The 25330-nt window shown below is 37.2% G+C and overlaps 1 protein-coding gene across 6 annotated transcripts in view; it reads left to right on the plus strand.

Annotated features, from left to right (window-relative positions):
* LOC114463953 (plasma membrane calcium-transporting ATPase 1-like) overlaps positions 1 to 25330 on the plus strand; it is a 151907-nt gene that overhangs the window by 118688 nt on the left and 7889 nt on the right. For 3 of the 6 annotated variants that reach the window (XM_028447855.1, XM_028447859.1, XM_028447857.1), the window contains 8 exons: positions 534 to 713; positions 2095 to 2182; positions 2969 to 3075; positions 7252 to 7443; positions 11642 to 11855; positions 11929 to 12140; positions 13180 to 13287; positions 14837 to 15019. In XM_028447855.1, the coding sequence (XP_028303656.1) occupies positions 534 to 713; positions 2095 to 2182; positions 2969 to 3075; positions 7252 to 7443; positions 11642 to 11855; positions 11929 to 12140; positions 13180 to 13287; positions 14837 to 15019 (1284 nt within the window). Of the gene's footprint in view, positions 1 to 533; positions 714 to 2094; positions 2183 to 2968; positions 3076 to 7251; positions 7444 to 11641; positions 11856 to 11928; positions 12141 to 13179; positions 13288 to 14836; positions 15020 to 21692; positions 21922 to 25330 lie in introns of all 6 variants that reach the window. The other 3 variants (XM_028447858.1, XM_028447860.1, XM_028447861.1) reach the window with 2 other exon arrangements.

Consider the following 25330-nt stretch of genomic DNA (forward strand, 5'->3'; position numbering starts at 1 on the left):
TACCTGTCAGTTCTCTTGAGGATCATTTTACCATTTAAAAAAAAAAAATGTAAATATATGGCTATACTGTCAGAAAAAAGGCTCAAACGCCCTTATAAAAAATATGAATACTAATATTTTCATGGATAAGGAAGCCTAACAAAGTAATAAAGAGAAGAAAAAGAAATTAGATGATAGATAAAACTATTTTTTTGGCCAAAACTGACTCGTTATCATAGGAGATGCTAACGTAAGTTTTATGGGGTTATTATTTATTAAATGCTCAGTAGTCGTGATTATTGTAATTGAACTTTACTAATTTAGAACGTAATTGTAATTGACTTTTAGGGGAAAATATTAATTGTAAATTTAGTTGTAATTGGAATAAATGCCAGTCACAATATTCGTAATTGAGATGTAATTAAACATGGCTAATTGAGAACGTAATTGTAATTGACCCCAACTCTGACCCATGTTGCGTAGAGTTTTAAAGAACATAACTAAGTGTTTCCTTAGTTATTTTTATTTAATGCAGTTGTCCTGTGTGTCCTCAGGTACCCGCGGCTATCGCTAAGTGCCAGCGCGCAGGCATCACTGTTCGTATGGTTACCGGGGACAACATCAACACGGCCCGTGCCATCGCTACCAAGTGTGGCATCCTGCTGCCTGGGGAGGACTTCCTGTCTTTGGAGGGCAAAGAGTTTAATCAGCAGATCAGAAACGACCAAGGAGAGGTAAGAACAGGACAAACAAACAGTCGCTGCTGGTGCATCGCTCATCACATGTTGATCCGTGTCCAATTTTCTATCAGAAAAAGGGGAATTGCTTGTGTGAAGGAACAGAGATCGGAAAATTGTGTTTATTGTGACTCATCTGCTTTTAAAAGGACTTTGACTTTCTGACTTATAAAGGTCATGTTAGATATACTTTTAACCTAATTTGCAAAAAGAATGAAATAATTTTTTTTGTTATATTTGTGCTCAACTCGACTTGTGTTCATAAAGTAAAGTGAAAAATTGATACTTTCTCAGACTAGAAGAGATTAAAACTAACAAATGAACATCAGTGGAGTTAGACTGGCTTCTTTTCTTGGTAAATTTCTATTTCAAAGTTAATAAAAGACGTTACCAATGCAGAATTGAATTTGCATTAAGTCGCTAATTAAAGTGTTGTGTTCAAAGTCAGTCAAGATTTCAGAACAGTCAAGAAATGTGTTTCCTTTCCTTTGAAGCAGACGCGCCACACTTGAGGCCCAGGGGGCCAAATCCGGCCCTTTGGAGCATCCGATTCGGGTCCCAGGAGAAACATGGAGGAAAACAAAACATTTTACACTTTTTACATTTTTTGATCCAGAATCAGCATATTAATATAGATCCCCTCCAAAATGTAATGAAATGTCTATAATGATCTATTCTAAGGTCTGACTTTGGTTAAAATATTGTTAAAATTCTTTTGGAACTTTTGACGTAATCTTCCTAAAAGACAAAGAAATAAGAGCTCCTTTAGTGTGAGAAAACAAAGAATAAAGATTTTAATTTTTAATTTTGAACATGTAAACAGAATATCATAAGAAGCAAAGAAAAACAAAAATGTTCACAATTCAGTTTACATTTCTGAAAAGGAGTGGTAAGAAGTACATATTTATTTAATCCCACCCCCTAACCATAAATCACATTTTTCTTAATTAATTGGCTTCTCATTATAATAATTAACAACATAAACTCCTTTTTTCACCTTACAAAGTTTTACAAATGATTTAAACAAACAGCAGCATACATATATAGATATTTAAGGATTGTCCTCACTATATCTTTTGAAAATCATTTCTTTATACTGTATGTTTCAAACTGGGTAAAAGTACATTTCAGTGAGAGTTCAGTGATATTGAGTTGTTATTTGAAGTGATGGAATGAAATACCAGCAGAACTCCAGGGGAAATAAAGAAGGTTTATGGTCACATTTTGATATTTTGTGTCTGCCTGTAAATTTAAAGGAGCTTTTATTCTTCGATCGTTGCAGAAACGACAGCGCTGTGTCTGTGGGATTTGGTAAAATCATGTAAACACGCTTCGTATTTTGTTGCATTAAAACAAAATGTTGTTTTATGTTTTGTAGGTGGAACAAGAACGTCTGGACAAAGTTTGGCCCAAACTGCGTGTTCTGGCCCGTTCGTCTCCAACAGACAAACACACCCTGGTTAAAGGTGGGACTGGACCACGTGTTGGTCATCACATGGTTAACTCATTTGTACATTTTAACAGTCTGTCTCATGAAAGTGCAATAAAAATGTACTTCCACCACATCAGATCATTTAAACTACTTCAGAGCTATCCATAGTTATAACATTTATTATAATTTTCAAACCCTTTTTATGTTTGTATGGACTTTTTATTATGAGAACCTCTAATATTTTCAGGAGGAATAACACTAAATATACAGTATTTTCAAAAATGAACGCCAAAGTGAAATATTTTTGATAAAAATTATTAAAGCCTTGACCGTGTCATTAATTTAAGGCATTATTATTTTTGGCACAAGAATAGAAAAAAATGTACTTCTATACTTTGTATATTTTGCAAGATAAGAAATCCAGGCCTTTGCTGAAATTTCCCTAAAACTTAATGCAATGGTCTCCTCATCACATTTAAAACATATTTTCCTTTCACTTTGAAGGTAGAGGCTTTGATCTATTTAGGTATTAATTGAAAAAGCATTATGATATGTCATGATTGCAGTATATGAAAAATGTGGTTACAATGGGAGACAATGGGGCAAATTTAGTCACGAGGATAGTGTCAGTATGATGCATAATATTTCCTTTTCTATACACTTCTAATGCACAACAATAGTGGCAAAATTCCATACAACTATATTAAAAATGACCGGAATATTTTGAACTGAACAAATAAAAACACCCAAAAATGTCATTTTTGGTCACGAATGGTTAATGAAGAGTGAAAGTGATCGTATTGATCTGTGTGTTGATCAGGTATCATCGACAGTACAGTGGGTGAAACCCGACAGGTGGTGGCGGTGACTGGCGACGGCACCAACGACGGCCCCGCTCTGAAGAAAGCCGACGTGGGCTTCGCCATGGTAACGACGCCTCCATCTTCGCTGTGTTTGTGTCATCAGTGTGTGTTTCACAGTGGTTTCCTCACAGCTGCCTCTCAGCATCATTACAGAAAGAGATGAAAAACACCAACGAGGTGATTACATGTCTAATGCAGCCATGAAATGGAGTATTTTCTCTAAACGCCATTGAGTTTGCTGCCACGGCTTCAATAACGCGGCTGTGAAATGGATTCAATAAATGTGGAGCGTGGATACTGCGGCTCAGTGGGGTCTCGCTCTAACACAGAAGGTTTATTTCCCACAAACCAACACTCAGCGCTGATCCAGTCTGCTTTATTATTAGGTTTGCTTTGTGTCTCATACACAATAAACAAATGGATCAGGACCAGGAATGTAATCTGATTTATTTCTCCTTCACGGTGAAAAATAAAACAACAGAGTTACAGTGATTGTCATTCTCTGCAAATGTCACATTTATGTATTACTTACATTTTCTAAATGCAATTGCCATTAATGCAAAAAATATTCAAAATCTCTCAAAAATTACTTGTAAAAGCACAAGTTGATTCAACTCAAAACTTCTGAAAAACAATTGGGGGAAAACGAGCAACAAGAGCCTTTTTAATCTGCTGATAAAAGAGAACTACGTTTTCAAAGCTGAGAAGGATGAATATTGGCTTTAGTTCATAAAATACAATGAAATCACGTTGCAAAACTAATTTTTAAAGTGTCCACACCCTGAACACTGACATGCATCAAAGCTTAACTCAAGGAGCTGCTCTTTTCGTATTTAAGGATGTTTGGACCATGTGCATTGTATCATGTTTTTATTCGTGTTGTAAATGTTATACCGTTCTTACGTTAACATCTGAGTGTATGAAGTGCGTTCGACCAAATTCACCAAAGCTTCAGTATTTATCAATTTTGACGTGAGCGTACGTCAGCTCTGACCTTGTGTACGCAAATGTGGTGAATTATAGGTGAAATTGGCCGAAAGGCTTAATAAACACAGACAAGGGAAAACATTTTGTTATTTTTAATTCATTTTTAATTGGTTTTAATGTAATATTTATTGCCTAAAGCGTGCAGACTGAGGCTTATATAAATGTCATACAGTATATGTGTGAGTCCCTACAGGATCTCTGTTGTGAAGTTGTTCTCAGCGCACACAGGGGGGCAGACGTCACCTGTTCAGTTGCTGATCCTTTTCCACAAAGCGTTTGAATGTGCTTCTTTAAATTACATTTTCACATGTTGTTTTGCTCCACCTCAGATGTGAGGGGTGCCGATTTTCATTTTGGAAAAGTTTCTTCTCTAGTTTGACCATAGTGGGCGGGGCCTCCGAAACAGGAGGGCGTAACACGTTAATGATGTTCAAATTCAGCCACCGGATTTATCAACACCTGATCATTTGTACGCTGGGATTGGTCAGATAAGAATGTTTCGTGAGTCACTCGTTAGTCCTGTCGTACGAGCAAATGTGAAATCCAATTCGCACCCGTTTTCACACAAGGTTGATAAATGAGGTCCATTGAGTTTGTAGTGATTAGTACGTTAGTGTGACATTTCCAACACAGTTATACACTATATTCTAATCTCAACCTATCAATGATATCACCGTTGTTGTTAATTCCTGCTCAGAAAACTCAACAAGAAAGAGCATTCAAATCTTCACAGTGTGATGTAATGATCTGTTGCTGGAAATGAAGTGTTAGTGTTGCCCTGAAGGATGGACCCAGCAGCTCAGTTAGCCATGGGGAACACACACTAACCCACAGCTGAAGTGGCTTTGTTCATGCGCTCCCTCTCTCTCTTCCTCTAATTTGTGATTAAGTCGTACAGATAAAGATAATTTGGTTATCAGATGGAGAGGAATTCTCTAAGCTGCTCTAGAGCAGAGCATTGATTGCAGCAGATGCCTGTGAATGAGACGAGAAGCTCGCTGTCGTTCCTCTGTGTGCTGTTGTGACCTTTGTTTACCAGTGAAAGTCGTTGGAGTTCCAGCAGTGGAACAGCGCCCCCACTGGAGCGGCTGGAACTACACCACTACAATATCTAGTTTAATTCAATTCAATACAACTTTATTTATATAGCATGTAACATTACAACAAAAGTCATCTCAAAGTGCTACAAAATATGAAATTCATATTAAAAACCCAACAAATCAACATGAACAAGCATCAGCGACAGTGGGACGAAACATCTCCTTTTTAACAGGAAGAAATCTCCGTTAGAACCAGGTTCAGAGGTGGCAGCCATCTGCGTCGACTGGTTGGGGTTAGTGAACAGAAGGACCAACAGAACAGGATAGAGAGATAGAGCATCAGAGTGTCTCAGACTAGTTGAGCCGTGATCAGAAACATAAACATCTCCAGCTTCAAGACACCTGAGACAGAGAAGAGCGAGGAGAAGGCACTGACTGCAGAAAAACATGATGCAGCAGGTCTGCCTACATGGTGCTGGGCTTTGTTTCTAGTGGTTAGGTTAACACTTGTTAGAAAAGGCGACGAATCTCTTCCTGTAGATTGGTAAGCTCGCCGTCACTCCATGGTCTGTAAATGTGATCGTTACAGACGAGCCCATGTTCGCTCTAGTGGGTAGGTTAACGCTATTATACGTTAATCGCTTTAGCAATCGCATCTCGTAGATTGGTAGTTTCCTTATTGGTATTTAGTAATAAAATGTTTATCTCTGATGGTGGTTAAGGAGCGCAGTAGTAAGGATGGAGGAGCCACATGTTCTTTTTCAGCTAAAACCTTCAACCTTTTTCAACCATTTTCAACTTTTGCTAATGTTAGGCTGATGTTAACGTTAAGCTATTGCCTGGCTAATGCTATTGCTAGGTTATTTCTATTTCTAGGTTAATGCTAATGCTAGAATAGTGCTAATGCTATTGCTAGGCTAATGTTAATGTTAGGTCAGTGCTAATGTTAGGCTAATGCTATTGCTAGGTTAATGTTAATGCTAGGTATTTTAAATGGGGGTTCCCATACATTTAGACCCACTCTATGGTTATTAATGTGGAAAAGAGGAGGTTTTGTGTTTGGCGGAGAGAAGGCTTTGCTGGCCTTGACCAATGATATCATATCATTCGTGAAACCTCTGCATCATGCCTGTAACAAGTATATAGTCATACTTTTTGGTCTAATTTGGATGGAATGTTAAAAAAATTGTTGAATCTGATAGAATGGCTAAAAAAAGTTGAATATCAGAAAGAACAAGAGCCATCCTTTTGTAATATTTTATTAAAGTCACTGAACTGGGATTTAACACTGGGGTCATAAGTCCCAAATGAAACCACAGTTAATAGATTTCGGTCCTTTGAGAAGCAGTTGTTTGATGTGTGAACTGCTGATAAAGGAGCTGTGTGCGTACTTTAACCTCCCCTTGGTCAATGAAGAAACTCATTGCAGGTCTAAAGACTTTTTATACTGAGATATAAAATGGAAATAAGGACACACACACACACACACTGTTGGGAGTATAAATAATTCTCTTTGCTGTCATCTAGTGGTTGTGTATACAGCAGAGAAAGCCCTGCTGGTGTCACTGGGCTTTAGACTGAAAACAGCTAGAATTATAAGGCTTTTAAAGTGAATGTGTCCCAGCAGTAACAGAAGCAAACTGGGACCATGATGGATTCAATCACCTCATCCTGGGACAAATCAGTCATACTTTATATTTTTCTACTCGTGAACTTTTCCTTAGTGTCCATTGAACAATTTAAAGCAGACATGGGCAACAGGGGCCACATGCAGCCTGGAGTCTAATTTGTGTATTTTTCTGTGGTTTTGTGTGCTGTTTGAGTCATTTTGTGCATTGTTGTTGTCGTTTTAGATTGTTCTGAGTCTGTTATATAATTGTATTTCTTTTGTGTATTTTAAGATTTTTAAGATTTAAGTAAAGTCAGAATAAATGAAACCATAACATATTGTTCAAAAAAGTAGACAAAGTGAACTTGCTGGAAATACAGTATGTACTTTGATAAACTCTTGATGAACTTTCTAACTCATACCCCTATACTGTATATATATATATATATATATATTACAGACACAAGGTTTTGGCAGAATTTTACCTCCATATAATTTTGCTTGTTTTAACTTGAAACAGTTATGTTGTCTGGTTGCTCTTAGCAACCAGACATTTTTGTCAGTTCTTCATCACCTGATTTCCATCCTCTCTTGCTCTCTTCAGGGAATCGCTGGCACTGACGTAGCCAAGGAGGCGTCTGACATCATCCTCACTGATGACAACTTCACCAGCATTGTCAAGGCCGTGATGTGGGGACGGAACGTCTACGACAGCATCTCCAAATTCCTCCAGTTTCAGCTGACCGTCAACGTGGTGGCCGTCATCGTGGCCTTCACTGGCGCCTGCATCACACAGGTACGCCTCAGTCGTTTTTGGTCTTTTCATTGAATCTGTACGTTCACGGAAGAAACATTCTACGATAAACTTTTAACAGAAGTAGTTGTTTAAATATGCACATACACTTTTACACACTGACATTTCGTTACACGTGTCCAGTGTAATGTTTAATTATGCTTAGGTTGATTGTTTTTATATTTTCTAATGATTCCTTGCAGTTCCAGGCGTCGATGCTGTTGATATGATTATAGCTCAACAGAAGCTGTGTGTTCACTTGTCACCAATGTAAAATATTCATCCCTTAAGCTTATTAGAGCCCTTTTTCTACTTAATCTATTTATGTCACAGGAAGTTCCACCCATTAACAGGAAGTAGTGGCCAGGAACAGAGTGCATAGCACTGATAAAACTCCCAATAATCATAATAAAACATCCGTAACTGCAATAATCCTATAATGGGCTCTTCTGTCATTTGTGTAAGACTGTGGTTTTGGAAAGATGTGGTTTTCATAGACATTAAACTCTTTCATAAGTTCCTGAGATATTGGAAGCTGAAAATGGGAAAAAAAAGGATGCATGAAAATCGACAAATAAAGCTCTCACTAAATTGTCCTGATCTCAAAAGGTATTGGTTCAAAAAATGTACAGTGTGCCTATTGAATAATCACGGAACAACATTTTTAGACAGAAGTGCGTGGGACGTCCTGAAAATGTGTTGAAATGACATAGAATGACCCACATGGCTTTCATATTAACCAAATAAAGTAAATGGTCTTACTTCTAAATTTTTTCCCGTTCGAATGATTTTTAACTTCTATTAATTAATGCATAGTAATAATTGAAGAATTTTGGTTTTAATTGGAAAAGAACTCATAATTAAATTAATACATAAAAGCAAAACATTGATTAAGATAATTAAATAAAATCTAATACAAAAATTTGTGCTAAAAATGTATTTGTTGTACTGTATTATATTGTTATTTTGGCCTTCTTGAACAAGACCAGAAATGTGAATTTCAATTTCCATTAAAACATCATTATTTAAAAAAGTTTAGTTGTCGAGCAGCGTGGAGGAAGAAAACTGGCTCATGTGCGAGAGACGGTGGTCTCCATTCTGCTGAAGTCATCGGTCAGGTGTTGGGACAAAACCTGTGATCCAACAAATTGGTGGCTCCAGCTTTATATCTATTAATGCTCGTGTCCTAATGTGGCGCTGCTTCACTGTAGTTCAGAGGTAGATTAGCCATCTTTCATCAGGGAAACTAGAAAACACAAAGTCACTTTTAAGAGTCAGACATTGTTGATCAGATCCTTCCTTGTTTACTCTCCCACCAATGGTAAATAATACAATTTCTAGTAAATTTACAGACTAATGTAAGATTTTCAAGCTTGAGAAAGTCTTTTTTTAAATCCAGGATATGGTGGTTCTAGTTTGATAGAAGTTTTGTTTGTTTAGTTGAATCTTCAGGCTTTCATTAGTGCAGTGATCTGCTCTGGAAACATCAGTTCGACTGTTTGATCAAAAAAAAATCCACAGAAACAGGAAAGACGAGTCATCCGTTTCTCCATTGCATCTGCCTCAGCGCAGCGAGGAGGTGCGGTGGCCGCGTTACGTTCCGTTTAGTTTCATAATGTGTCTCTAATCAGAGAACCAAACTCCTGTCACTATAAAGAGAAAAAAGAAGGGGAAAAAAACTCACGGCTTTGCAATATTTGAAAGGCTCACAGCTGGCAGGACAGATAACTAACTCTACTACAGAGCCCAGAACACAAAGTAGGATAAGATTCAGCCTGAAACCATGGCAACATGTTGCCATCATAATCCTGAAATATAACAGAGACTCAGCAGGTCTGCACTCTATGCTGTGTTTCTGCTCACTAATCAGCCAGTGCTCGCGCTCTTTTAGGCCACTGAAATGTTGGCAGAGAACATTAAAGGATGATTTATCTCTTTGTTGAACACAAAGAGGATAGACCCGGGGGGGGCGTTGGGTCTCAGATGTGATAGGTCTAGAAAAATGTGTGTGTTCTCTGTTTTTTATGCATTTTAATCAGTTAGGCTATTGATAATAGTTGCACCATGATTAAACTGCTTCATGTGCCACTAATAATAGCGACCGTCTACTGTACAGCCTGCAGTTCAACAAGAACATGCAAAAGCCTGCTTAGATCAAACCTCAGTCTTTCAACTGAAAAGCAAGGGCATCAACCTGGGCTGTGCTACCAAAAATAACTTTTTAAAAATCAGGATTATTCAGGGAAAACTAGGGATGTAACGATTCACTCAACTCCCGATACGATTCGATTCACGATACGATTCTCTCACGATTTTTTCATTTACAAAATGGGACTGTAGACAAATTTTTTTTTGGGAAAAAAACTAGAAAATACTGTATTATTTTCCTTTTATTTTTCATTGTCAAAAGAATTCCTTGATAAACTATTCAAAACAATGCAATTTAACTAAAAATAAATCTTGAATTAAATAAATAAAGGAATAATACAATGAAAATGAAGCCTATTAATTTAAATTCTGGTTCTATAATAAACAATGCAAAACTGCATAATAGTTCTTTTTCTTTTAAAAGTGCAACTGAAAATGTATTTTGTGCCTTAACAATTGGACTTTAAAAAAAAAAAAAAAAAACCGTCATTGCACTGATTTACGTCATATTTGTTTGGACCAGCAGAGGGCGCTGGTAACCCAGTGGTCGGTTAGCATGCAGATATCTTGCAGTGAAGAAGAGAAGCTATGCTAGCAGACAGGGCTAATAGAAAAACGTGACTTTTACAGATATTCAAGTAATATTACAGATATTCTTTCGGTGCTAAAGGGGCAATGAATCATTTATTAACATATTTTAAGAGTAGAAGGCGGCCAGAAAGAAAGTATTAGCAGACTCCGCCCGCTGCCAACACTTCCGGATAGCGCCCTCTGCTGGTTAAGAAAAGTACTGCGATTCAATTGTCAGAAAATCGATATCAACCTATGAATCGATTTTTAACTGCCTTACGATTAATCGTTACATCCCTAGGGAAAACATATTGTATGTTTTGGGTAAATTTAGTTTTTTGTTTCAGAATTGAAACAGCAGTGTAGCCTGGCAGATATGTAGCAATATTAGATGTTCACTTCTGGAATAAAGCATTACAATTTGTACATGTGGGTTTTTCACTATGCTGAATCAATTTTTAATGGGATCCACACTGGCAAACCATTGGTTCCCCCTCAAAATCAAGAAATCAAAGATGGCCACTATCTGTATTGCCGATTTGGGTATTTTGTCATAACTTTACACAATTTAAGATGCATTGTTGAATTTCTTGACCCTAAAAGCCTATAATTCACTATTTAGATCATGTTTCTATGTCAAATAGAACCAAAGTTGTGACAAAAAATCTAAATCTGAAGTATACTTCCAAGTTTCCCAAAATGCATTTGGAACCTACAACGACAAAAACCTCAGTCACACTGAGGCTAAATATCTCTGTTTCTGTTTCCTTTGAAAGTTCTGAAAACATTTTAAGTGAGAAAGTGACCAAGTAGAATATCAACATGTGGTTATTAGATCCATAAAACTCACATAGACACATTTCATGCTGACATTTTGGAGATTTTTGGAGACCTTCCATTGTGCTACTGACAAATCTTCCGGTTAACTTCAAAACAAGAGCCCAAATTAGAAAAGTGTTAAAAATTAATGGAAGAAAAGATGAGATGCTTTTGTTTTGAAAAGAGGATGTTTGATTTTTAGCTTGAAGTCGGTCCCAGGACGATTTTACATTAGGCTCGCAATGCATCATGGGGCAGTTGAGTATGACTAGTGTGTCCACCGATCATATTTAAAAAAAAAAATTCCCGATATAGTATACATCAGGGTATTTATCGCATACTCAATCTTTTTATACTAACTAATGTGAACGCACTTCTTACTCATTTTGACATCAGACTTCAGTTGAAGAAATGTTCTCTGGTTTAAAACCTTGGCTAAAGTGGTGCTAATATTCCAGCTTCCAACAATCAAACAGCCAAGAGGAAGTTGTCAGACTGCGTTGATGCCACAGCAGGCGAAATGTTAATAATTTAGGTGCAATTGTTTAATTTCATGGTTCATATGGAGCTTTTGGGGTCACAAGATTTTTCTTTGAGCAACATAAACTGCGAAGGCATCAAACACACCTGATGAGCTCAATGTTGTCTTCTGTCCTTCCTACAGGACTCTCCTCTGAAGGCCGTCCAGATGCTCTGGGTCAACCTGATCATGGACACTCTGGCTTCTCTGGCCCTGGCCACTGAGCCTCCAACAGAGTCGCTGCTTCTACGCAGACCGTACGGTCGCAACAAACCCCTCATCTCCAGAACCATGATGAAGAATATTCTCGGCCATGCTGTGTATCAACTCGTCATCATCTTCACCCTCCTCTTCGCCGGTAAGTTCTTTGAAAATCCACTTACATTCAGGAGTGAACCAATCAAAACGCCTCTTTCTCTATTGTCTCTTAGGTGAGAACTTTTTTGACATCGACAGCGGCCGTAACGCTCCCCTAAACTCTCCACCGTCGGAACACTACACCATCGTTTTCAACGTGTTCGTCATGATGCAGCTGTTCAATGAGGTCAACGCCAGGAAGATCCATGGGGAGAGAAACGTGTTCGAGGGCATATACAGGAACCCCATCTTCTGCAGCGTTGTACTCGGGACCTTTGCTCTGCAGGTAACCAAAGCGTCACCTCATTAGAGTAAAGAGCAAGGCATGCTGGGATGTTTTCAGGACTTCTCAGTCGAGAAATTTGTGCAAAGAGCGCATAGCGCACGTGCATGAAATGGCCGGTCCCTCTTTTATCAAGCTGTGATTGGCCAGGGCTAAAGCCCGGTCACATAGTATTTGATATCACCAATTTCTACAAGCTCTGAGCTTTACAATGCTGTGTCAAGCATTCTGATTGGTCAAAGCATTGCTGAATAACACCCATGCATAACAGCATCAAAGAGTGGAACATAAAATAGCATCACGCATGGCACAGCGGAAACCTGAATAAAAATGGATATGTGTTTATTTCACGCCAAATTGCAACACCTAGTGGTCAAACATAAGACTAATAATGATTGGAATAAACTTGGCTGGTATATTAGTTACACCCTTGTTTCAAAACTTGTGTAAAACTTTGGCACAGTTGTGGCAAAGTGGGCTTCCGCCTGAACTTTTTTATGCAACATGTGTATCTTTGGCCTAAGGTTTATTATTATCACCAAACTTGCTGCAGTGGATGTCCATACATTAGTTCAGTTATTTTTGCTTTTATAGCCTTCACTACTGAGAATTGGCTTTGCATTTGATGTTTTTTTGGGGTGAACTACAGATTTCTACTGATTTATTGTCACTCAGTATCATAGATTTCCAAAATTTCACATCATCTGTAACCACTAAGTGTCCTACTTCAATCTGAACAAAAATTAGCCATGTAGGTCATGTGTAAGCTTGGAAAAACGTTATTTGTTATAGGCATGTGATTTTCGGAGAAAATTGGCCTTGGCTTAAGGGACTTTTACTTTTACCAAAGTTATTTTCAGTCATTTTATTTGTTCTTTTACGAGTTTACTAGTTCTTTTTTTCAGATGCTTTACACACCTGTGATTAATAGGCAGGCTCGCCCGAGGTTAGGATGAAGATGAAGCAACGGTGTGAAATCAAGCCTTTGTTGATAATATAATTTACGTGACTCTGCAAAGACCGTCTTGCTGTTCTCTTTCAGATCATCATCGTTCAGTATGGAGGGAAACCGTTCTCCTGCACGGCTCTGACCATCGACCAGTGGCTGTGGTGTGTGTTTATTGGTGTGGGAGAGCTACTATGGGGACAGGTGAGACCAACAACGCATCCAACACCGGCCAGAGTTTCTGACAAGAACCGACGCCGCTCGCAAACTGTTGCTTTTTTACACTGGCAGTGCAGCGTTTCCATCACGACCATCGCCATGGCAATCAGCTCAGCACATGAAAGCAGCGCGACTTGTGTTTATGAGAGGCGAGGGAAAACAAACCCAGCGTGTCGGTCCCTCAGCGGATAGACACATTCACATTCACACACATCAGGATGATCCTGTTTACATTCACACAGGCTTGAAAGGAAGCCGCTTCATAGGGATAAAGTTAAAAGGAGCTCAGTGGGTTCACTTAGAGGTCAGAGGAAAGGGGGAGCACAAGCAAACTCATCTGAGGGATGGGATTTTATGAGAATTATTAGTTAAAATTAACTGGAATTTGAGAGTAATTATAAATAACTGATGCTGATTATTTAGATCAGTGGTGTCAAACTCGTTTTAGTTCAAGGGCCAAATACTGAGCAGTTTATCTTCAGTGGGCCACAGATTTTAGGTGGGAAAATTAGTAATTTAAGCATTATTGCGCTCTAGTTTGCACTTCCATGTATAATGTACAGCACTGATATCAAAACAATAAGTGATAGATATTAGTCCCTGCAGGATTTCTACTTTCAATTAATTTGATTTTGTGGCCCATTTTTATGTAATTTGAGGAAATGTTGTGGAATAATTAGAAAAAAATTGTAGGATTTTGGAAAATTTTAGAATTCTTTTAATAATTTGAGATAAAAAATGACTACCATCAATTAATATAAGCGTAAAGAAAATGTGTGCCCTGCTAATATTGTGGAGTTTCATTGAATTTGTGTATTCATTTGGAGATTATATTATATATTATTATATTAATAATGTATAATATCGCTGTCATTTTTATATTTAGCATTTATGTGAAGAGCCAACCTTCAATTCTGTACAATTATACGCCCCAATTTTTCCCATTAATTCTCATGAAAAGTTTCAACTTTGAAAATTCCGGGAATTTTTCAACCCCAGTTCAAATGTTGTTTTTAATTATAATAATTTGAATGGATGCTGATATTTAAATATGATACAGTTAATTAAAATTACTCCTAATTTTATGTTAATTTCAATTATTATCCTTTATAGGATAAGGAAGGAGTCCCACTTTAAAAAACTTGTCCTCAACAGTCCGTGATTACTCGCTAACTTCAGCTACCAGAGCGTGTCAGCACACTGTTTAAAACTGCTAAATGATCTAAAATGCAGGCTGAATGCTTCACTCCAATAGAAAACAATGGGATGTTTACAGGCAGGGGGGTTGAGTGACATGTTTAAATGAATATGGCGGATAATAATGTGTTTTGTTAGGCATAGATCCGCTAATAAGAACATTTCAAAGATTTTAGGTCAAACTTGTAAAAACAGTGGAGGATCCCTTTGAGTTCCAGTGGAAATGTTCCGCTCCACTGTGAAATGCTGCATTAATCCGTCTTTGATCTTTTGTACTGAAATGAAAATAGCTATCAGTAGTTAATTAATCTCTAACAATGTCTTTTCTCCGTCCCAGTTGATCACAGCCATCCCCACGCACCACCTGAAGTTCCTGAAGGAAGCCGGCCACGGCATCACTAAGGAGGAGATCCACGAGGAGGAGCTGACAGAAGGCGCCGATGAAATCGATCACGCTGAGATGGAGCTGAGGAGAGGCCAGATCCTGTGGTTCAGAGGTCTGAACCGCATCCAGACACAGGTACGGCTGTCTCACCCGCTTGGTTCCCATTACCAACACAGATTAGTCGTTTGGGGTGTTTATTTATTCACTCCTCAATGCATTTTAGCTGGAAGTTGATTTTATTTATTTTTATAAAACATATTGGACACTTTGGTTACTTTTTTAAGAATTTAAGAATCAGAATCTGTTATAAAAGCAAAAGTTAAAAAAACAGTTTGATAAACACCTGTTTTCGGTATTTGTACATGAATTACAGTTAGTGAGCATTTAATTGTTCTCGCAAGTTTAAAAAAAGAAATGAATTGTATTTCATTCCATTTTGTACTTGTAAAGGCAGAATTTGTAATTATTGATATTGCGATATATATCATATTGTTTAGTATTGGGATGTATTGTATCGTGACACCACTGCTAGTAAAGTAAAATCACTTACTAGTGGTACTAGTAAATCTAATGCAAATGAAGTAGGAGGAATTAAAAGCAAATTTAGCAGCTGATGTGTTTTCAAATTTTTAAAAGCCAATGGCAAGCCTGAATTTGCTTTTCCCCGCCCCCTCATTCGCAGTGACGTGCCGTGAGCACGAGGGTGGCGTAGGCAGGGCGTTGCAAATCGAGACCACCAATGACAATTTCATATGTTTCTGCTGGCAAGTGTTGTTCTAACAAAATTAACATTGTAAAACACCATTAAAGAAACATAAACAATTATTCAATAGCAGCAACCATACTCTCCCAACAAGATATAACTCATGACATGGCAGCGTCTCTGCCGTACCAGGAAATAGCAATGTTTAGTCATTTGGGATATGAAAAATAAATAATTTATAATTATATTATAATTAAAACAAATAATCATAATATCAATTTACCCTCGGGTAGGCACTGCCTACCTTGCCTACCCTGACTGCACGTCTCTGCTCATTGGCATATAATGCTAACTTGTACTAATAGTTACCCCTTTTGCTTGATTAGTTAAGTACTTATGCACCAGTAAACCATAATACTAGAGCACTAGTAGAGCTAAACTATCAATAGCGATATACAGTATGTGATGTAGGCAGGTGCAATGATGATTGTCATCAGGGTTTGGGTCAGTTATAATTGTAATTGCATAAGTGATAATTAATTACAATTATGGTGTAATTATATTTGTAATTGTCATTTTAAAAATATGTTGCTGTCGTAATTGTAAATAAATTGTAATTTAGATAAATTACTTTGTAATTGTAATTGCCATAAAAATTCATGTTGAACCGTGTTACAGTTCTATGTACAGTTACTACATATATGTAGTGAACAATTATTAAAATATGTTTCATATCAAGCATTCCCACATTTTACCTTTTAAAAAAATTTAATCTCGGGCTATACTGACACAAAAAAGGCTCAGACACCCACACCAAAAATATTAAAAACCAATATTTTAATTGATTAGGAATCCTAACAAGGTAATCAATAGATAGGAAATAACTTAGATGATAGATATTTGTTTATTGTGTATTTTACAGCTGGTTTAGAAACTGTTAGCATAATAGATGCTAACTGAAAGCTAACACAAGAGGAAAGTTAACTTGTATTAGGCTATTTATTTCAGGCTCAGTAATTGTGATTATTTGTAATTGAACTTTAGTAATTGAGAACATAATTGTAATTGACTTCGAGGATTAAAAATAATTGTAATTTAATTGTAATTGCGGAAAAAGTGCTTGAACATGGGTAATTGAAAACGTAATTGTAACTGAAAAATGTAATTGACCCCAACCCTGATTGTAATTAACTTCTTAAAGTAAAAAAAAAAGACTAATAATAACTCTTTTTGAACTGGTATTGAACTAATAACTGGCTCAAATGGAGATCGCTCCATTCTGGCCAAATGACAAGTGAGAACAGATCACGATGGCGAGTATTGGAATATAATAAATCAACACAAATGTCAAATGACGTCACCATTAAAAGGAATCGAGGGTGCACATTATAGGAAATGACCTCTGACCTTTTATTATCGACCCGTAAAAGTGAAGTGCAGAGCCCCGTGGAACTGATTTATACGTTTTTTAGTTTCTAACCATATGTGGACGGACTTTCAATGAAGGGAAGTGATCAAGCAGCTTTATTTTGAGACATTTATCACACAAACAATATACAAATTTCATATAGAGCACCAGAGCAAACTGTAATTACTTATGAAGAAAAAAACAATACAAACAAGCAAACATAACTAACAAATGTTTATCAAGTGGACGTGGGATTAAACACAGAGACAGGCGGAGAAAGAAACAGTTTATTAGAAGGTTTTAGTCATCGTCAGCAGTTACATATAGATGTAAATGTGTAGCTACTTGTTGAAAAGCCATAGAGATTAAAGCTGATTAGCTCCTCCCACAGCTTTGAAGCGGCTGCACGCTCTCGCACACGCGTGTCGTAGAAATGAGGACACACAGCACAGCAGTGTGTGTGAAGGTAAAACTGGAGATTAAACGAACACTCATTCTAAAGCCTGTCCACCTAATTTCACACTCGGCTGCAAACTTCATTAAAAACCAAAATGACAAAAGTCGACCAGTGAGCAACAAAAAGCCTGTTGGATATTTGCACAGTGTTCAGTGACTTCCTGAATTATTTAAAAGATGTAAAGAAATCTGGCAAATGTCCAACTTGTGATAATACTGTAAATCAGTGGTTCTCAACCTCTTCAGCCTGTGACCCTCAAAATAAAGGTTCCAGAGACCAGGGACCCCCATTGTACCTGACAGCGGTTGACCACAGACATGAACATTGAAGAACAGTCATGTGGAGACAGGACCATCTATAAGGGGGAATAAAGGGGAGAGATTTTTGGGGTCCATCCATAAAGTCAGTAAAATGATGGTCTATTGTTCTATGAATCTGTGATAACCACTTTAATTTATTTATCTGAATAATATCCACTGTTATCTCAGAAGATTATCATCATTTGCTCCATAGTATATAGTCATCTTCTTAAAGATGTAAATCCTTGTTTTAATCAGAAATAAAACAGTTTAAAAGTGACCAAAAATGGTGGTGAAATGGGAAAAAACACTGAAATTGGCTAAAAGTTGCAAATTAGAGTGGCCAAAAATGGACAGAAAAGGTGGTTAAAAAAGGGTTCAACGTGTCAATATTGGAACTTTAAGTTTAACTGGCAAATAATAGGCATGGCAAATTGTGAATATGGTTAAATTGGCAAAAACAAGCATGATATATGGTAAAAAGAGGTTAAAAGTGACAATAATAGGTCAACATATGTGACATTAGGTGGAAAAGTGGTTTAAAGGGTTTAATAAGTGCTGAAAATGTCTTGAAAGTGGGAAAAATGTGCAGAAAAGGCATTGAAATGCGATGGAGAAGTGGCAGAAATGGGAGTAATGTAGCCAAAATGCATTAAACGGAACTAAATTTGGGAAGAAAAAGTGATGAAAACAGGTTAAAATATGGCAAGTTTGGTGTAGTTGCAGAAAAATGGTAAAAAAATAAATAAAAAAAGCAAAAATTGGCTGTTCTTGAAAGCATCGGAAGACTACCTCCCAGTGTCTCACGATCCCAAATGGGGTCCTGACCCCAAGGTTGAGAACCACTGCAGTAAATAATAACATGCCTCTGTGTAAATACAGCTGGGATAGAAGCTCCCACTAGTTTTAAGATCAAATGTAGTCTTTATGATTTCATCACACACCAGTTTGTTCCCATTATCAGCTCCTGACCCTAGAACCAACACCATCAGCTGGTAAACCTCTGCTCAGCTTTTATGGACAATTTAAATAATCATAATTATAATATTAATTCACTCCTTTCTTTATCAGATCTTGAGGTTTTGCCTCTGTGTGTGTATGCTAAGTTTTAACGTACATTCAGTCCCATTGGGCTTCATTAGACACGATGCTAACACCCACTTACAGTAACAGTAGCCAACTGAACCTCCAACACACACACACACACACACACACAGCATCCACAGGGCAAACACATCTGAATCCAGGCGTCTTCACTCACACTTTCTCACCAACAGAAAATGTTTGTTTTCACACATTTTCATTAGATTTTTCAGTCCCTGCTTCACTGAATATCACAAACCTTCAGCAGCATCACTCAGTTCTCACTGTACATATTGTTTTAACAGTTCACAACAATATATTATATATGACATTTTTTTTTTTTTTTTTAAATGTCCCATTTACTTAGAACACCTCAGTGACTGGTTAATTTTCAAAGGTTGAGTCTAATAAAGAGCATCACCAACAAGGATTATTGATTATCTGCATTAAACTGCAAGAATGATCAATTTAAGGGAGTAATTGCATTTGCTGCACTAATGTTATAAATATCCACAAGTAATGATTTATTATGTATCATTTACAAAAAGAAAACTACATCGCTAACACCAATTTTTGCTCCATTACTCCCCATCAAATTTCAGTGCCTTTTCTACAAATTTTTTCTCACTTTTAAGACATTTTTTAGACCCCAGTTGCTGATATTTACAGTTTTTCTGCAACTACACCAAACTTGCCATATTTTAACTTATTTTCATCTCTTTTAATGTATTTTTGCGTCATTACTCCCACTTTCTGTCACTTATTTCCACTTTCAAGACATTTTCAGCACTTATAAATCCTTTCCACCACTTTTCCACCTAATGTTGACCCATTATTGTTTTTTTACCTCTTTTCACCATATTTCATGCTTATTTTTGCCAATTTAACCACATTCAATATTTGTCATGCCCATTATTTTTGGGCATGACAAATATTGACACTTTTAACTCTTTTTTTGCAACTTTTAAAATTTCTGTGGTTTTTAAAATCCCTTTTCAGCAGTTTTCCCACCATTTTTGGTCACTGTCACCTCTGAGGAAGACTGACAGTTGACAGTCGAAACATGTCAGGAGATAAAATTTCCTGACGAACCTTGTCTGAATAAACTAAATCATAACATGTATTTTTAAAAAGAAGACAAAATGAACTTGCTGGACTTCATTCAAGACATTTTCGACGCTTAAACACTTTCCACCTTATTTTCCACCTAATGTCCCTTTTAACCTCTTTTTACCATATTTTATGCTTATTTTTGGCAATTTAACCACATTTATTATTTGTTATGCCCATTATTTACCAGTTTAAACTATTTGTTCCAATAATGACACTTTGTTTTTGTTTACTCTAATTTGCAACTTTTAACCAATTTCTGTGGTTTTTAAAATCCCATTTCACCACCTTTTGCACCATTTTTGGTCACTTTTAACCCATTTTATTCCTGATTAAAACAAGGATTTACATCTTTAAGATGACAATGCAAAATAATAATATTCTCCATTATTCATATTCAGATAAATAAATAAATGTGGTAATCACAGATTCATAGAACAATGGACCATCACACGACTGTTAAACATTTCAAACTGTTTATTTTCTAAACAGTGACGTTGACCTCGACCTAATTCTGCTGAAACACTGAAACATGAGGGAGTAGAACACAAAGACTACGATGCTGTTCTGCTTCTGTTGGAAACAATAGCAGCGTTCCCGTTTTTCTACTCGTGTATCTGTAATATCAGTGGTTGTCCTGGTGGGACTGGAAGATGAACAGTGGAGGAGGAGGAGGAGGATGGAGGGAAGGCAACGAAAGGCAGCGAGCTAATTAGGTTCTTATCTGGCCACGCTCCTCTTCCTCCTCCTCCTCCTCCTCCTCCTCCTCCTCTTTTCTAATCCCGTTGGACGTCTTAACACCTCAACACTCAAATACATTTTGAGAATAATTGCTGCAAAACTGCCCCTTTATCAGTGTCTCCAAATGACAGCTTTGCTCCGTCTCTGCTCTGAGCGCGCTCAGTACGTTCCACAAAGCGTGTTTCACCATCTGACGTAGCTGGTCCAGGGTTTGAAGGACGTAAAGTCTTCACTAATGGGACTTTTCCATCATCCTGTCAGTCTCATCTGTTTTTCTGCTTTCTGTGTGTCCGTGTGTGTGTCCGTGTGTGTGTCCGTGTGCGTGTCCGTGTGCGTGTCCGTGTGCGTGTCCGTGTCCATTGACCTCAGTAATAGCACGAAGCATCTTCTCCTACTGGACTTCATGTGTGAAAAGAAGAAAAAAGCTTGGATTTCCTGATATATTTACTTTTTCTTATAATTCTTATAATTATTATTTTGTCCTGCATCTAAAATCTCTGATAAAATATATATTGTTTTTATTGGATTTATTAAGTTTATTTTTCAGGGTCTTCTAAATTAATTTATATTTAACTGTAGAATATTTTTTAGAGGTGAGACTCTATTAAAAACGTTATTTTAATTTATTAGATATGCCTGTGAAGCACAGCAACGACTTCTCCTCTGGTTCTCCTGTTTTTTGTGTTGTGTTCTGTGCATATCAGTATTATATCCATGGTGAAACATCTCAAGTTGTTACAGGACAGGCCTAAAACCAAACTTTTTTTGCCAGTTTGGTAAAATAAAAAGAGCAGGAATTAGAAATGGATGAAGTGTTTTTAACCTTTTTTTTCTGCTGATTGGTTGACATTTTCTTCCTGCTAACCTCCTGCTCTCTCCAGGCTTTTCTTCTTGTGCTTTAACTTCTTCTTCTGTTTCTTCTGAATGAATAGAACCACTGACCCTGCCCCCTCTAACTTCTTTTTCACTCTGTGCATCTCTGCTGTCTAACCCTAACCCTCCTTCAGATGGACGTGGTCTATACCTTCCAGACGGGCCAGGCGGCGGTGCCCGGTGCCCTGCGCCGCCAACCGTCTGTGGTCAGCCAGCACAATGACACCGCTGCCGCCGCCAAAACTCTCTCTAGCCCCACCCACGTAGGGCTTAGCTCCTCCTCCTCTCTCACCAACTCAGCTGGGCCTGCTGCGCCCCCTACTACTACTACTGCTGCTGCTTCTTCTTCCTCCGCTGCAGGCAGTGAGTTGGTGGCGGGAGCTAACATAACATCTGACTTTACAGCTTTAAAAGCACTGAATGCTGCATGACTTCCCATCACTGCTTTGTGTGAGCTTCAGTGGTCTGCATGTCCCAAAACAAATAGAAAGACACAATGTCTCTGTTTGTGTTTGTGGAATCACGATATAGGAAGAATAATTAGCTATATATTTTATTTTCATATTTCATCTTTTTCCCTTAATTTCCCTTAATGCATTTTTGTATTTATGTAGGTTTTTTGCAAGCTTGCTTTTTGTATTTTTTGGCTGCTGTAACATGTTAATTTCCCCACTGTGGGGAGTAATGTAAGTAATGTAAAAGTATAATCTAATTTATAACCTACGCGACAAAACATAACATTTCTGAAAAGATACATTTTCAAATGTCGTGTAAACATTGAAAAATTAAATAAATAAATAATATAAAATTTAATTTAAAAAAAAGCAAATGTAAGGTGGAAGAAATCCAGTAAATATGTGTTGTGATTGTTTTTTTATGGTTTTAAAGGCTTTGCTAGAAATAATAATGAATAAATAAAGGCACAGATAAATGTAGAGGAAATGTAAAAAAAAAAAAATTAATTACATTTTGGTTCAACTTGTAAGTGCACATTTTTTGTGTTTTAAAATGACGACAAAACATATAATTGTAGTGTAAACATTAAAAAAGAATTAAATACAATTTTTAAAAAAAAAACAAAAAACAAATGTAAGGTGAGAGTAATTCAGTAAATAACTGTTGTAATTGTTATATTTTGTGGCTTTAAAAGGCTTTGGTAGAAATACTAAGATTAATAAACAAAGGTACATATGAATGTAGATTAAATATTGTAAAAAAATAAAAATAAAAAATACATTTTGGTTCAATTTTAGTAAAGTTATGATGATTTAAATGTGCACAGTTTAGGTTTATTAAAAACTTGTAGACTTTGTTTAATGTCTGTCAAAAAAATAATAATTGAGGTCAAAAGACACATTTGATGTGATAATTTTAAAAACAATAAAATAAAAAAAAGTCTTCCCACATGAGCCAAAGCCAAACTGCATGAACAGACATGTTTCTTAATCTATTTTAATGCATTAAAGGAGACCTCAGTGTGTGCGTGAGACACACGTCTTAAAAATACAACTGATCACAATGACTTTAAGTCTCAAACAAAAGCTTGAATTTTTTTAAATTAAACAAAAAAAAAAAAACAAATCTGCAAAATCTCAAGTAAATTTTTGATTAAAAAAAACTTTTACTTTTTGCAATAGATTAAAGTCACCACCATTAAAATGTATTCATTCTCCTCCTCCTGCTTCCTCTTCTTTTAATACCTTTCATCACTTGCTCTATTCCCGCTGCATGCTACAGAGATTTAAACTTCCATCTATTAACACTGATGATGAGTGGGTAACAGATCACAGCTGTTGGACAACGGAAGGAAGAGAAAAGCTCTGAATCCCTGCACTTCGTGACAGAGAAAGAAAAAAAACAAAAACAAATCCGCGTCCCATTTCTTTGCCTTGTTTGAATCTTTTTCCTCTCGTTCTCTTCCTCGTCCTGGTCACCGAGATAATTTTATGGGTTAATCCTGAGCAGGGTTAAATCTGTCAGGCTCAGCGTGTGTGTGTGCGTGTGTGTGTGTGTGTGTGCGTGCGTGCGTGCGTGTGTGAATGTGGTGGTTGCATGTATGCTCTAAGCCCCAGTGCTCAGCATGCAGCTCTCCTGTGGTTCAGTAATAGAGAGCTTTGAACTGCTGGGTTATTAATTATAATGAAGAGTATCTGCTGGTGCGTATAAATCAGTGTGATCAGCCGCAGCCTCGGCGAATTCACCACAAACAAAATGAGAGAGCAACCGGAGGACAAAACAGTCTTCGCTCACAATGTGGTGATAAATACTTAACCACATGCACTGCACGCCTTGGTTGTGTCGTCGTGTCGTCTTCCCCCCCCCCCCCAGCGTACGGCAACGCGTTGTTTACCGGGTATCGTCCAGGTTCTGCTGTTGTCACGCCCGACGGCGTCAGGATTCACAGCTGTCCTGCAGAGGGAGTTTAATGCAGTTTTAATTCATGGTGCAGCATCTGGTTACCTGCACATTTTAAATCACCAAATACAATCATGTCAGAGACAAGGCAACCATCACAGTGGCTGTTTGAAATGTCACACTATACACTACAAACCCAATGAGTATATACTAATATATACTATAAGTATGGTTAGGATGGTGAGCATTCCCACTGAAGTATACTTCAAAGTTTCCCAAGATGCATTTGGAACCTGAGTCACACTGAGGCTAAATATCTCTGTTGATTCTCCGCCTTTGAAAGTTCTGAAAACATTTTAACTGAGAAAGTGACCAAGTATAATATCAACATGTGCTCATTTGATCGATAAAACTCACAGAAACTCATTTAATTCTGACATTTCAGAGATTTTTGTAAAACCCTCTATTTAGTACTGCCAAAACTTCAAAACAAGAGCCCTATTTACAAAAGTGTTAAAAACTAATGGAAGATGAGAAGAGATGCTTTTGTTTTGAAAAGGGGATGTTTGACTTTCAGCTTGAAGCCAGTCCAGCGACAATTTTACATTCTGCTCGCAATGCATTATGGGGCAGTTGAGTATGACTCGTGTGCCCATCGTGCATACTTAAAAAAATGTCCCGATATAGTATACATCTGTGTATTTCTCACATACTCAATCTTTCCATACTATCTAATGTGAACGCAATTCATACTCATTCTGATGTCAGACTTAGTATGAGTACTACGTTAGTATTACATTTCGAACACATCCAGTGTCTCACAAACTCTTACAAAGCCTGCAACACCTGAAAAATATTCCTTAAATTTGGTTTTCATTTAAAGGGAATCCTCACCCCAAATTACAAATAAAGCTGAACTGATATACTAGTATATGTAAGCTTTAGCTTTTAGGAATTAGTCATTTTAGAAGCAATAAAAAGCACTTTTTAGTCACGCTTGTGGAGATCGCCATGTTTGACAAACTGTTACATCGTGATTACTCAAGGAAGTGTAGCATTCACTTGACTCACATCGGTTTGATGAGGTCAAATAATAACTCAAGGTTTTAGATGATGGACGTCTAGGCTGGAAGTTCAAAAAATGCCTTAATTATGGGCAGGGCTCCAGAAAAACTGAAGACACACCCAGTCTATACTCTAAAATTTCCAAACAACAATCTATGCTATGCTAACAACTTCCCCAATGATCACTATAGCTCGCTATTTGCAATTCTCTCAGTCCAACAACTCACCAGATTTGCTGAGTCGACATGTGCTACTTTTTATTGGAGGGGAGGAGCCAAGAGTGGCAGTTGGTGACGTAAGAAGCAACCAAAATGTCAAAACCCACCATTCTCAGCCAAAAGAAAACTTCATT

This window comes from Gouania willdenowi, chromosome 5, assembly GCF_900634775.1.
Source record: "Gouania willdenowi chromosome 5, fGouWil2.1, whole genome shotgun sequence".
Lineage (NCBI taxonomy): Eukaryota > Metazoa > Chordata > Actinopteri > Blenniiformes > Gobiesocidae > Gouania > Gouania willdenowi.